A 14,827-nucleotide genomic window follows, 5' to 3' on the forward strand; every position below is an offset into this window, starting at 1 on the left:
GTATCGCTTTTCTTTACATTTGGTAGAACTTGTAATTATCTATGGTTTTTAAATGAAACCTCATTTGTGATCCACTCAAAGTAAAAATGTTAAATATGTAATTTAAAAGACATTGGTCACCCTACTGACGACATAATTTACTTAATATGTAGGTTTCGTTTCGAGACTTATTGCACAGTAATCGCTTATTTCCGATGCAGCTTCAACCATTCATAGATATTTTGTATTCGAATTAAAGGCAATGCTTGGAATATCTGCAGCTTATTAATGTTTTATAGAATGTTGTGTCAATCATTTTAATTAAACTCAACAATTAGTGTGCATTGGCAATAACATCTTATTAAAAGAGAAACCGCTGGGGCATTTTAATCTAGAACAGTTGATTTTTTTTCTCACACGATTTAGAATATAACTATACTATTATAAGTGGCTAAGATTATTAAATAAAATTGTTTCTAAATGCGTTATTGATTTTTCTTTTGAAACAGTTTATGCAATAGATGTTATAAAAGTATTTAAAAAACTCAATATTAAAAAAAAACTAACGACATATAGGGCATTTCGGTAAAATTAATTAATAACATCATGTACGATATTGCTCCGTAAATAGCAGTAATTTTTAAAAAGTGTTTGGACACGGTTTCATTCCCTAACTTGTTAAAATGTAGTAAAGTCTTACCACTTTTTAAGAATAGAAATAGAAGCGATCCCTGTAATTACAGGCCTATTTCAATACTCCCCATCTTTAAGTAAAATTTTCGAAAAAATGATTTTAAATCTACTTCTTATCAATTTCGGTACAAATACTATTTTTCATAGTGAGCAATTTGGTTTTACAAGAGGTCGATCAACAACTTATGCGGGAACTGTTCTTCTTAAACATATTTACGATGCTTGGAAGAAATCACAGAATGCTATTGGAGTATTCTTTGATTTATCTAAAGCATTTGATTGTGTAGAACACGAGACGCTTCTTTATTAGCGCAAATATGACTGTGTTAAAGGTAAGGCTCTTGATCTCATTGCTTCATACTTAAGTCAAAGAATCCAGCAAGTTTTCATTAATGGAATAAAGTCTTCTGGATAATCATTGTATATGCACTGAGTAAGGATAAGCTTATAACGCCAAGTTTTTGACTCCGCAAAGTCAATAAATATTTCTTGGGGCAAGGTTTCTATAACAAAATTTTTAACTTTGCTGTTTCGTAAATTCCAATCGTTTATAAAAAATACATTGGTAAAAAGGCACATTATTCGATACAAGATTTTGTAGATGATAAAAATGCGTGGAATTATTATTATAATTATTACCTGTTGACTTCCAGGTAGGATATATTAATTTAAATAATTGTATTAATTAACATGACTTTGTATTTTTTAAATGTTGAAAAAGAGTAACTAATGAGTTTCTTGCCGGTTCTTAGTTAGAATCTACTTTCCGAACCGGTGGTAGCTTCACTTAATTGTTAAATGACGATTCAAAAGTGCTTGTAAGAGCCCGCTTGAATAAAGTTTATTTTTATTTTGATTTTGACTTATGGTATAACGGGTTCATTTTATTAGTAATAATTATGTGACATCTAAGGCAAAATATTAACATAAATCAATTAATTAAATGAAGTCTTCTTTGATTAATTCTAAAATGGGTGTTCTACAGGGATTAATTTATGGACCTTTTCGTTGTTTGGTATATGTAAATGATCTTTATTTCTAAGTCTGTATTTTTATGTTATTATATTCCTTGGGTATAAACCTATTTTTGTGACTATACTACTCTATATTAATTTATATTACAAAAGTTAAGACGTATTTGAAAAAAGAACCATGTTAATTAATTATACAAACAATAGAAATACGGTAATTCTATCATCATTGTTTTTAGTGTCCATGTCCTTTCTTGGGACTCAAGCTTACTCCGTACTTAATTAATTAAAATATGTTTATGCTCTTGCCACCATCAACTTTCCTGCTCTCACTGAGCCTCGTGGAATTAGTCGTGATGATGGTAAGAGACCTGATGGATTAAAATTGGTTGGTTCCCTGGGAACGAGGACGGGCCCTCGTGTGGGACGCTACATGCAATGACACGTTGGCCCCATCTCATATCCGAGAAACAATGTTAAGAGCCGGTGCCGCTGCGGAACAAACTGAAGCAAAAAGAGATCTAACTATATATATTTTTTTAAATATTCATGTCTTACATCAAATCACTTTTTCGTTCCATTTGCTGTCGAAAGGCTTGGCCCTTGGAGTAGTTCAAAAAGCTTCATCCAAAGTATAACACTTCGCCTCATTGCGTCCACTAGTAACAGGAGGGCTGGTTCGTTTTTTGCCCAGAGGATCGGAATTGCTGTTCAACGGGGAAATTCTGCTAGCATTCTTGCCACTATTCCACGGGGTCAAGATTTTTACAGTAACTAGATTTAGTTCATATTTGTATATATTTCAGCATTTAATGTTATTAATTCTTATGTTAATAATAAAATTCGAGTCCTTGTTTATGCTTGAATCTTTAAAACTATAAAAAAAAAACTCCGAATTATCAAGGTAATTGTCAAGGTAAAATTTCCGTGATAAATCTCGTTTATTATCTCACTGGACTCGCATCTCTTTCTACACCATGGTTCAAGCATCGGTTTTGCGTTTAAGAGTGAAGACAGAGTTACATTCATACTATTAGTAAGGATTCACGATTAGTAATGTATTATTTTTGTAAATTGCATAAATTACCTCCAGAAGAAGACATTGTGTAACAAAACTGTTAATTATGAGATAGATATTTTGATTGTGGTGTAGTGAGATGACAGTAATAAAAGGGCGTATCAGTAATCAATCAATCAAATGTCGCTTTGTTTCTTATAAAAGAGAATGTAAGGTGCTCCCACAAGTATTCTTTTTACTACGTTACGCATGTAATATGAAGTCCAGTTTTGTTTATTTGATCTTTGTTATAAGTTTATATCAATGCAATGTCATTTACGCGGTAAGTACTTTTTTAGTAAAACGCAGTCTCATTATTTACACAAATAATGTAATAAATTTCTTTAAATACATATTGTAAATTTACGTTCTAAATATATATATTTTATATAGATAATGTCTGTGAACAAAACTGGATACAGGTAGCCAATATACTCGTACTACAGCGAGACTTATAGAAAATATTTTACTTTTAAAACTTATTTTTAGTACATAGTAAAACCTTAAAAAAAATACTAATATCCCTAATTTTCATCTCCAATTTGTAAGTCAGGCAGTGTTTGTTTTAGGCTTATATGATGGGCTTAGTAACTAAATTTCTTACCGGCTCTTCCAAAAAAAATACTAAAATATATAAAATTGACTAAAGAATATTTTGATTTTGGGAAAGTAGTCAGACTTTCCGGAATCGTTGTATCATTGTAGTGACTATTATTGTAGTATTTATTATTCTAATCGGCGAATTCATTTTATATTCATAAAGGATATACATAGACCAGTGATCCTTAACCTCTAACTCTAATTGCGGTATACTTTTGCTATTAAAATAAATTATTATAAATGATTTCTTTGAAATAAATGAAGGTTAAACAAGGTGTACAAATTAACACTTTAACCTTAGGTATTAATAGAGTGCGTGAATCATGGTAGCTGTTTCATACTGGGTGGTAGGGCTTTGTGCTAGACCGTCTGGGTAGTTACCAACTACTCATCTTATATTCTACTGACAAAAAGTATATCGGATATATGTATGTCGTATAATACTTATATCGGAGTATTCCGGTTCGAATGTTGAGTAAGCCATTGAAATTACAGACACTAGGGTTATGAAAATTTAGTTTCCCAAGTTGATTGTTAACAACTTACCATCCTATCATCGTCATACCATCACTGGCAATGGCGACCACTGATTATCAGACCTACTGCCCTTCCGCCAACTGATATTATAATAAATTTAGATCTTTTATTAGAGTATGCTGCTGTGGAATACAATTATTTCTCTATAAAAGAGCAGTAGGAGTATCTACTATTCTAGGAGTTGATTTATAATTTCATGATTATCTTACAAAACTTGCTTACTTACAAGACTGTTTAGACCGACTCATTATAGGTTGTACTTTATTGATTAATATATTATATATATAGCATTATAGATTCGTCTCCTCTTATAACTGGATATGAAACATTAAGATATTTTTAAAACAAGAGTCGGGATGATAGTGTTAAAACTTCCAATTGCAACGCAACCTTTAAGCTAAACTCTACGTTTCTCTACATTACTTACATTTTTAATAATTAGACTAGATAAGAAAAGTTGATATAATTGTACTTTTATTATGGTCGTACCTACTGAAATGGGTTTGCACAAGGATATTAGTTTTTAAGATAGTCATAAAAATATAAATCTTTTAAAGGACTTCTACTGCTGTGGAATATAGTATTGTCTCACGAGTAGGGTGATTATATACGGTATATTATATAAGGTGATTCGTTTTTATAAAGTGTAAGTGCGATTTTATTGTGCTTAATTTATCTTTAAAATTATATCTCGTGGTCAGTGTAGAAGTGAAACTGCATATGTCGATTAAAATTTTATCAGATTGGAGTGTCTCTATCTCTCTCAGAAAAGCTCAAAACTTAAATACCAAGAGAAAAGATTATTTCGCTAATGAGAATTGTAACTTGACAATGTACAAGATGGCCCAGTGGTTAGAACGCGTGCATCTTAACCGGTGATTGCGGGTTCAAACCCAGGCAAGCACCGCTGTTTCATGTGCTTAATTTGTCTTTATAATTCATCTCGTACTCAGCGGTGAAGGAAAACATCGTGAGGAAACCTGCATGTGACGAATTTCATAGAAATTCTGCCACATGTGTATTCCACCAACCCGCATTGGAACAGCGTTGTGGAATATGTTCCAAACCCTCTCTTATCTCAGCAGTGGGAAATGTACAGGCTGTTACTTACTTTACTTACTTACTTTTTATGTACAAAACCGTTTTTACCTTTGCATGATTTTTCCCTCTTGGCATTGGGCATTCGGCATTTTCACTTTAAAATAAAAAGATGACAAGGCAACAACTCAAGAATTCTGGGAAACTTATGAAAAAATCGTGTATCCCGAAGAACGATGTTACTGAAGGTATAGTATGTATAAGATTTACTTAAAGACTGTGTTTTCGTTTACTTCACTAATTGTGCCAGAATCGTCCGCTGCTTATCTCCTTTAATTAAATTTATTTTCTCATTATTTTCCACTATAGACATAAACCACTAGATTTATTATTTAACAGTAAGAATCTTTTTAAGATAATATAGTAGACAAATAGAGGGTAGTGGTTAAGCTACTATAAATGGAAGGGATCAAAGCTATAGTGTAGTTATGTAACTTTATAATATAAGTTATATTATATTTACATATCCATACTTATATGAATTACAAAAAAATAGCACTTATTACTTTTGCTTTGTATTAATAATCAACGAAGGTAATTTTAGTTATTTCTTTATAGAGCAAGTCGGAAAAATAGAGCAAGGAAAGTTTTTAGAAGAGAGAAATGTTATGTGTTACATCGCCTGTATATATTCAATGACTCAAGTTGTAAGTCTTTTTATTTATCATTAATTATTTAGAACGCATCGTATTTACTGTTAGTATTAAAATTTACTCGTGTCCACGAAGTTAAATTTTATGACGGATATTTAAAAAACGAAGGTAAAAATAGCCGTCCAAATTAAGAGACTTTTTTATTTTTGTTCACTATCCAGTTATATATAAACAATATCAAAACGTTCGGGTCAGTCGAAATTGAACCTACATTCATTTAAATTAAGTCCAAGTTGCTCTGTAGAAGTTTATTCCATAAATCAGAATTAATTTGAATTACCGCAGCATCGAAATCTAAATTAAGAGTATTTATTCACAAAACAATAAATACATCATATAAATAGCTAATAACACTTTTTACTGGACTTTTAAATTATATATATTTTAGACTTCGAATGTTTTATACAATTTGTAAATTTAATCAAATCACAGAAATTAGTTTAAAATTAAATCTTACATATCTTTGAGGAAAATTGTGTGTTGTAGATAAAAAACAATAAGCTAAGCTATGAGGCGGTAATAAAACAAGTGGATCTGATGTTTCCGCCTGATATGAAAGATGCAGTGAAGGCTGTCGCAGAAAAGTGCAAGGATGTTGGTATGTTAACTATTATTACAAAAATTATCACACAGTAATTTTTGAAACTACAAGTGATTAAAACAGTGTTTCTTTTTTTTCAGGTAAGAAATATAAAGATATATGTGAAGCTTCGTATTGGACAGCCAAGTGCATGTATGATCACGATCCACAAAATTTTGTTTTTCCTTGAATTTTAGAACAATAAATTGTATTGCTTAATAATTCTTTTATTTATTGCATTCAAGTGATCATTTTAGAAGTATACTATAATGGTTTAAAGTTTGGTTTGTTTATATGCCATAATTTACCGATATTGTATGATGTGCGTACTTAGTAAAAATATAAATAATTAAACTTTCGAGGAAAACATCTGTCAGTGGCAAAATTTATTCTTACTCCCCGGAAAGGGGATATGAAAATCCAAAATTCTTAAGATTAAATAATAGAGCTATTTATTCAAAATATTTAAAGACAATTGACGAAAATCATTGGGATCATGTAAACATGTTTATTTTCAACAATAATTAAATAGCCTTATAATAACACTTAAAAAATTAAATGATTTTGTTCATATTAAATATTATAAGCTTTTGGAAGATAATTTTAAGTAATCTTACTTAATTTTGTTCGAGAGGTAAACGGTATAACATTAGGTTGTATTTACAAATACAAATTATATGTTCAAAGAACGAAAACGTTTAGGTAATGTACAATTATCTTTATTAAACATAGGTTCTTCGGAATTTGGTAAATGATTTTCCAAAATTACCTCATACGCATTATTTGTAATGTATTAAGATATCAGTTCTTTAACAGCTCCTGACGAATTCATTTGATATTTAAAAAGCAGATTCTGAATTACAAAAAAACAAAATGAAATTCAAAATCTTTATTTTATTATATTTTTTGTTTACAGTTTCAAACTTTGTTGATGGGGTAAGTGTTTTCGATTATTGTAACTGGTAAATAATATTGAATTTTGTTAATAATAACGATAATTATTTTTAAATAGATGACGAGAGCTCAATTAAAGAAGACAATGACGATTATGAAAAATCAATGTATGCCTAAAAATGGCGTTACTAATGGTATGAGAACTTTAAATATATTTCAACTCATGTAAATATGATATAAATATATGTTTAGGTATTTATACATGTAAATACTTTGTGATCTGTTAAATAAATAATGTTAAATTTACAGTTTGTTGATATTGGTGTAGGTAGGTAGGACTATTGTTTTTGTTTTTTATATTGTTAGCATATTATTCTGAAAGCAAACGATATAGCTTGATAATGATTTAAAGGAGTATAATTATTAATTGTGGTTAATTTTCGTATATAACATCGAAAAAATAATACATCTTTGTGAATAATTGAACGTTCGGTTTTATTTTATTTATAGATGAATTAAAAAATAGCACTTATTACTTTTGCTTTGTATTAATAATCAACGAAGGTAATTTTAGTTATTTCTTTATAGAGCAAGTCGGAAAAATCGAGCAAGGAGTTTTTCTAGAAGACCACGACGTTATGTGTTACATTGCATGTGTATATAAAACTGCTCAAGTTGTGAGTATAATATATATTTTAAATAAAAGTAGTGGTCTTTGGTCACTGTAGTTCGCTTCGCTTGCTGTTAACTATTGTCTTGGTATTAACTTCGAGTGTATGTGAGATTATTTGACTTTTCCGTCCCTCTAACGTTATCTATATTATTTTGTTGACGGGTGACACTATAAGGCGATAACGTGTTCGATATATGAATACGATTACAATACGATCTTACCTCCCTTGAGATTATAAGGAGCGTCTCTGCTGGAAACCATATAAAGCTAAATGTTTATTTTTTAAAATATATATTGTAATTTAATTGTGACATAATTACAAATATTTTCAGGTAAAAAATAACAGACTGGATAAGGACATGATTTCGAAACAAATTGACGTCCTTTATCCCGTGGAAATAAGAGAACCGGTTAAGAAATCTGTGGCAAAATGTATTTTAGTCCGTAAGTATGTTTAAATTAAAAATAAATTCTGAAATCATTCGATTCTGAAAAAGTCTTAGACCGTTAATACTGTATATGTGTTCATATTTTTTATTTAAGTACATTTATTTACTTTCTTAGCATACCCTAATACTGATTATCCTATAAATTATTGAATAACGACCTCCGTGGTCAAGTGATGTGTATACCGGTTTTCATGCGTACGCCACTCTGAGGTCCCGGATTCGATTCCCGGCCGAGTCGATGTAGAAGGTTTATTAGTTTTCTATATCCTCTTGGGTCTGGGTGTTGGTGGTATTCTTCTGATTTTCCATAGCACAAGTGCATTAGCTACTTACATTGGAATCAAAGGAATGTATGTGATGTTGTCCAATATTATCCGTATGCATTTGTATGAGTGAGTGACGCTCTTGCTTACAATATGTCTTCATATTCCGTAAATTATAATTCGTATAATATCAAAATGTAATTCTGAATATAATAAAGTTAAATGATCGAAACACTTTCAGAAACTAAGTATGAAGACGGATGTGAAGGAATATTCCATGCAGCGAAATGCCTCTACGATGACAATCCCGACAATTTTATTTTTCCTTAAAAATATTTAACCATATAAAATATTGTTGAAGATTACTAAAAATATGTTGTGTGGTACAGAAAAAATGTCTTCATAATTTAATATTACAATGTGTTATTGTTTTCCTTTTTTTTTCTAATATAACAAATAATAAAACAAATTATTTTTCTTAAGCATGTTATCTTTTAATTTTAAAAATTTATGATCTATTCTTTAGAATCAATAAATTAACATTATATATTGGGGAGCGTTCGATATTTAAATTTGAATTTGATATTAATTTGTTCTTATTTAGTTGAATATTCAGAATTCTAAATAATGTAATATAATTATGCATTTTAATGACTCCCGGTTTCCAATAAAGTTTTAAGGAGAGTTGTGATCAGTTTGAATTTAGAACTGGCACTTATCTGAATATCGGGGAATTCCCATTTACCGTCAAGCCACAAGGCCACGAGTGGCCAGAAGTCTAAAAAAATCACACATTCATAATCAATGGGCTTATGGAATCTGGACCGAATGTATAATTCACAAGGTAAACAGACAAAGTACTAACCTAGGAAAACAAATACATAGATTTATCTCGTAAATGACCACAAGCTATAATCAACTTGTCTTTATAACTCTGGGATCGCATTTATGCATTCATTGGCTAGATTCTAAGCAGACTGATTGAAATGGATCCAAAAGATTTTTCTATTTTCATTATTCTTGCAGTCTTAGCCGGCGGTACGGACAGTGTAAGTTTGATATTCACTTTATATTTTAAAATATTTAATGCAAATTTATCGTTACATAAATTGACTTTGTAAATATTCAACGAATTGAAAAATATATATACTTAATCTAAATTGTAATTTTAATGAACACTTTTTAGATAATACATATATATTATATATTATAAACTAGCTGTGCCCGCGACCTTTTACGCCTTTGAATATAGCAAAAAAGAAAATTATTGTAGTTACTCCCTATTATGTCAGTTGCCAGTGAAAGTTCCGTCAAATTAGTCCAGCCGTTTAAGAGATTAGCCGGAACAAACTGACAGACAGGCAGATCGACAAAAATAAAAAAAAAATGTTATATGTATAAAATACATATTCATTGAGTAAAAAGGCTATTTTTATATTACAAATAGACACTCCAATTTTATTATATGTATAGATAATATAACTATATATATAGCTCATAATATATTAATTTTTAAATTAAATTCTTGCGTTTTTACAAAGTTATATAATGTTAGCTCGCGCAATGGACGCGTCTACTAGAATAGCTGGTATTGTTACAAAATTGGCCCGGTTTGTGTTTATATAGTGTTGATACTAATTCTTAAAATTCCATGTAACTCATTAAAATGTATCATTACCGTGATTACACCCAATTTGCTACGTACTTCATGCGCCAGTAAATAACTATTATTAATGCTTATGCAGTCGTATCTAAGTTTCATTTGATCCGCAATCTCTAAAACATTTTGTCGTAATTTTCTATAATTTTATACGCCTCATTATTTTTAAAATGTTAATATTTTTTTAGATGACAAGACAGCAATTAAAAAAATCAACTAAAATGTTGAAAAATAATTGTATGGCCAAGAATGATGTCACAGAAGGTAAAAATATTATGTACTTTACTTAATTGATAATGTTTGTCACAATTCAGTTTTTTGTTGCTTAGCTCCACTTTAAAAATGTTAATAAAATGTAAAAATAAAATGCATAAAAAAGTTAAAGATTTGTCGCAGTTTCGATCGTAATGAGTTAGTGTAGTGTGTTAGTGTATGCAGTCTTAACAAAACTTAAAAGTTCTCAATAGCCTAGTCCTATTGTAGAGACTATAGTTGAACCTCTTTAGAATTACATACTGCATGCGACTTCTCAGTAGACCTGTCACCATTTATAATACAATTTTTTCATGAATCCATACAAAGATTGGTCAAGATTTCTACTTATGATATCTACTCAATGAAATGTACATTTTTTTAACTCCTTGGATTAGAACAGGTTTTATATTAATTACGTTATATATAAATATAATACTTAACTAAAATATATTTTATTTATATTAACTATAATTGTCTATACTTTACTTTATAGAGTGTATTGGTTTATAATAAAATAACGTATTTTACAGATATGGTGGGAGATATTGAAAAAGGAAAATTTATCCAGGAAAAAAGTGTAATGTGCTATATTGCGTGTATTTATCAAATGTCGCAAATTGTACGTACAACATTTAAATCATATCTTATTCTGTCTTGATTTTTCTCTATTGTTACTTAAAAAATCAAGCACTGACACATTTGTATAAGTTCCTATTTAACTACGTATGTGCTATAGTAATCAGTTATAAGAATTATCTAATAATAAATTGTATTACATCCAAGCAGTGCACGATCTGCTTTATTCATGTAATAAAGCAAATCACGATCACGATTTGATGAAACTGATGTATACATATTTTTTATAACTATTATAAATCTGTTTGTTGCTTTTCTTCACACTATAAAATTAAATGTTCGCATATGAATTCCTTTTATATTCTTGGCAACAATTATAAAGTTCAAACACAAATATAATCGCTGTGGCTATGAGTTAGAGCACATTCAGACACAGTGCAAGTAATATGCAATCACAAATAAAATAAATAATATTTAATAACTATTAAGGCAATGGCATGTATCAGACTCGCCTTGTATTGTATCCTATCATAAAAATAGTAATAGATATATCTATATACGCTTGATTGCAATCGTAACAGAAAATCTTATACTTAACTTTTTTTATCGAGACATCTTATTTAAGTCATTACACTATTCTACGGTGAAACTAAAGTCATTATAAACATAAAGTATGTCCTATATATGGGTAAATAAAGGTTCGCAATACATTTGACCAAGATGGATGGAAAGGGATGAAACTAAGAGGAATATGAAATTTATATTTGTTTCTAGTTTATTGGAATTTTGTTGCCACACATAAAAAACTACATAATTATAAATCAATGTGGCAAACTTTTTGTAATCTATAGTACACATATGTTTTGTTTAAGGTAAAAAATAATAAGTTAAACTACGAAGCCTCACTAAAACAAGTGGATATTATGTTTCCCCCGGACATGAAGGAAGCTATGAAATCATCCATTGAAAAATGTAAAGATATCTGTAAGTGCTTAAATATTTCAACTTATATTTTAAGAATAGCTAATGTATGAGTACATATCAATAAGTCTTTATATTTAATTTTTCAAATAGTTCTAGATTAATTTTCACGTAATTAAAATTATAAGATATATTTTAACTTATATTTAAAATTGAGGTAGCTGTAGTTGTATGATTTTAGGCATCAACAATTACTACGTTAATGCTTCTTAAAAGTCTAAACATGTTAGCAAGCTATTGTTATAGTCGTTAATTTTGTTTCCTTATCCAATATTAATTATCGTAAAAATCTTTGAAATAAACAGTTACGTTCTTCGGTTTTTAGTAAGTTTTTTATTAGGTAATATTTATCTAATTATGCGCTACTCACAATTATAACTTACGGCATTATAAAAAGGGTATGAAAAATTTACTAATATTGCTGCAATCATATTTGTTAGACAGCATATTTAAAAAATAAATTGTATTTAATCAATATGTAAAACGAATTTATAGCTAAATACTAATTTATCTTGCAGATTATTCATGGTAAATTTACATCCTGAATTTATTAAATTATTTATTCATGATATATTTATTTATTATATTAGGTTCAAAGCATTACATTTAACGTGATCTTCCAAACTGAAGATTTAAAAGTGATTGTGAGAGTTTATATAAATTTAGTATTTATTTATTTGACCAGATATATTTTAATAGTTTTCTTTATTTACAGCTAAGAAATACAAAGACATATGTGAAGCGTCTTACTGGACAGCAAAATGTATATACGACGATAATCCGAAGAACTTTGTATTTCCTTAAAGCATTTATTATACTATGTTACTAATTGTTTATAAATTACTGCAATGTTAATTTAATAATACCTAAAAAGATCTATGAATAAATATAAGATTATTATTTTTTAAATTGTTTTATTTTTTGTGTTGCCAGTACAGTTCGTTTAAAAAAATTTTTATCTATTTTTTTTATATAAATGATTTTTTTAAACAATAAAGATAGGAATTTCAACAATAAAATAAGAAAATTAATTATCTGTAGAAATTTATGTTTGATGCACTTATTTCTAGAGAAAAAGAAGAGAAACGTGTTCATGGATATACAATTGGGCGATTTCATGGCAATTGTCACTGACCTTACCTATTGATACTGTTAGTTATATTAGCTCACTGACCCTTCTAATCGAAATGTGACAATACCAAATATTATTATTTGGTAGAATGTATGATGAGGGGATGATACCCGATTTTGCTACCAAGACTTGAACAAAACAAACATTTCATAGTTATTTCCTGGTATACATTAAAAACATTAGGATGAGGCTTGTTAATCTAGCAAAAACAGGCACATCATTTTGGCGGTTTTTTGGTCAATTCGATTTGTCTTCGTAGTTCTGGGGAGTCGAAGTCATTATTGTCGTTAACAGTGAAGGTTACGTGGTATTCACAAAAAGTGGGATTTAACGCGATTCTTTGCAAAGCGCCACGTCATGTTTCCTCTGCTGTCTAGTGTGTAATTGTAGTTCTCGTGACTTGTAATTATATCAAGGTACAAGTTATCTAAAATATGTAGGTATTATTTTAACATGCATGCTTGTGTACAGTATACATTATTAAAATTAGCATTATTGTTTAGTAAGAATTACTATAATATATTAATAATAGGTAAATGCATTTGTAGAATTTATTTGCATTTTTAAGGATTTATTTTTGTTTCGTATTTAGTGGGTGTGTAGGATTATTGCCCAAAAGATAATTTGTTCAGAAAATTTCCGTATATTAAATAACTATTTCTATCTGCAATTATTAATACAGAAAAAATTTACAGTCTGACGTTTTGGTCTAGATTTTGACGGAATATTTACGCAGGAGTCCTTGGATTTTGCATATTATTAAACTATAGTTTGTTTAGATAAAAGAGAATGAGCATTTATAGTGATTAAATACACGGAGGCCTAAAGTCTGGGTCGTTTTGTTCCTAATGGATATTGTGACCTAAAATACATTATAGAATAATTTATCATTTTTCTTATTATTTTATGCACTAAGTTACTATGACCGAGAATATAATCTAATAATAAAATAAAATAATATTTATTTTTAAGTCAGAATATTATCATCATCGTCATCATCATCAGCCCACTCCTGTCCACTGCTGAACATAGGCCTCCCCCAGAGCGCGCCACGTTGCTCGGTCCTCTGCACCCCTCATCCAGCTTCTACCGGCGATTCTGCGAACGTCGGACCAGCGGGTCGGAGGTCGTACTACATTATGTTTTCCGAGGCGCGGTCTCCACTCTAGGACTCGTCTGCTCCAACGGCCATCGGTCCTACAACAGATATGGCAAGCCCACTACCACTTCAGCTTGCTGAATCTCCGAGCTATGTCCGTTAGTTTGGTTCTCTCACGGATAACCTCATTTCCGATTTTATCCTCGAGAGAGACACCTAACATAGCTCGCTCCATCGCCCGCTGCGTGACCTTTTATTTGTGAACTAGACTCACCGTCAGTGTCCACGTCTCGGTGCCATACGTCATCACCGGTAGGACGCAATTCTCAAAGACTTTCGTTTTTAAGCATTGTGGAATCGTCGACGTAAAGACCCAACGAAGCCTGCCGAACGCTGCCCAGCCCAACCGAATCCTCCTATCAGCCTTCCTCTCGTAGTTGTGCCGGCCTATCCGGATAGTCTGGGCAAGGTAGATGTAGTCCTGCATAACTTTGAGGGGGATGCCGTCGACAAAGATCGGTCCCGGCACGACGTGCTCATTGAACATGATCTTCATTTTGTCCAAGTTCATGCCTAGACCGACGTAGTTCTTCAATAGAGTCCTATCACCCTTCTTGAAGAACAAGATCATCGCACTCCTGGACCACGCCTAAGGCACGATACCCCGGTGGATGGTA

General features: G+C 30.3%; 2 protein-coding genes across 2 annotated transcripts; both read left to right on the forward strand.

The window, feature by feature from the left end:
• The first annotated feature begins 2,875 nt into the window (after positions 1 to 2,875).
• On the forward strand, positions 2,876 to 12,794 carry LOC124535899. Its single transcript, XM_047112301.1, has 13 exons — positions 2,876 to 2,983; positions 5,048 to 5,123; positions 5,494 to 5,582; positions 6,075 to 6,186; positions 6,270 to 6,346; positions 7,181 to 7,256; positions 7,651 to 7,739; positions 8,068 to 8,145; positions 9,413 to 9,496; positions 10,296 to 10,371; positions 10,893 to 10,981; positions 11,811 to 11,922; positions 12,635 to 12,794. The coding sequence occupies exons 1-13, from the start codon at positions 2,918 to 2,920 to the stop codon at positions 12,721 to 12,723; spliced, it is 1,113 nt and encodes a 370-aa protein (XP_046968257.1). The 5' UTR covers positions 2,876 to 2,917; the 3' UTR covers positions 12,724 to 12,794.
• Positions 7,181 to 8,801, forward strand: LOC124535640 (general odorant-binding protein 19a-like). Its single transcript, XM_047111915.1, has 4 exons — positions 7,181 to 7,256; positions 7,651 to 7,739; positions 8,068 to 8,179; positions 8,689 to 8,801. The coding sequence occupies exons 1-4, from the start codon at positions 7,181 to 7,183 to the stop codon at positions 8,775 to 8,777; spliced, it is 366 nt and encodes a 121-aa protein (XP_046967871.1). The 3' UTR covers positions 8,778 to 8,801.
• Positions 12,795 to 14,827: the final 2,033 nt, after the last annotated feature.

This window comes from Vanessa cardui, chromosome 15 (assembly GCF_905220365.1).
Source record: "Vanessa cardui chromosome 15, ilVanCard2.1, whole genome shotgun sequence".
Taxonomy (NCBI): Eukaryota; Metazoa; Arthropoda; class Insecta; order Lepidoptera; family Nymphalidae; genus Vanessa; species Vanessa cardui.

What these genes read in the sequence shown, in the direction of transcription:
- LOC124535899 (XM_047112301.1), top strand. Translation starts at nt 2,918, where the DNA reads ATGAAGTCCAGTTTTGTTTATTTGATCTTTGTTATAAGTTTATATCAA. An exon ending in GAAGAACGATGTTACTGAAG is followed by an intron (nt 5,124 to 5,493) that starts GTATAGTATGTA and finishes ATTTCTTTATAG; the next exon opens with AGCAAGTCGGAAAAATAGAG. An exon ending in TAGCCGGCGGTACGGACAGT is followed by an intron (nt 9,497 to 10,295) that starts GTAAGTTTGATA and finishes ATATTTTTTTAG; the next exon opens with ATGACAAGACAGCAATTAAA.
- LOC124535640 (XM_047111915.1), top strand. Translation starts at nt 7,181, where the DNA reads ATGACGAGAGCTCAATTAAAGAAGACAATGACGATTATGAAAAATCAA. An exon ending in TAAAAATGGCGTTACTAATG is followed by an intron (nt 7,257 to 7,650) that starts GTATGAGAACTT and finishes ATTTCTTTATAG; the next exon opens with AGCAAGTCGGAAAAATCGAG. An exon ending in TATATAAAACTGCTCAAGTT is followed by an intron (nt 7,740 to 8,067) that starts GTGAGTATAATA and finishes AAATATTTTCAG; the next exon opens with GTAAAAAATAACAGACTGGA.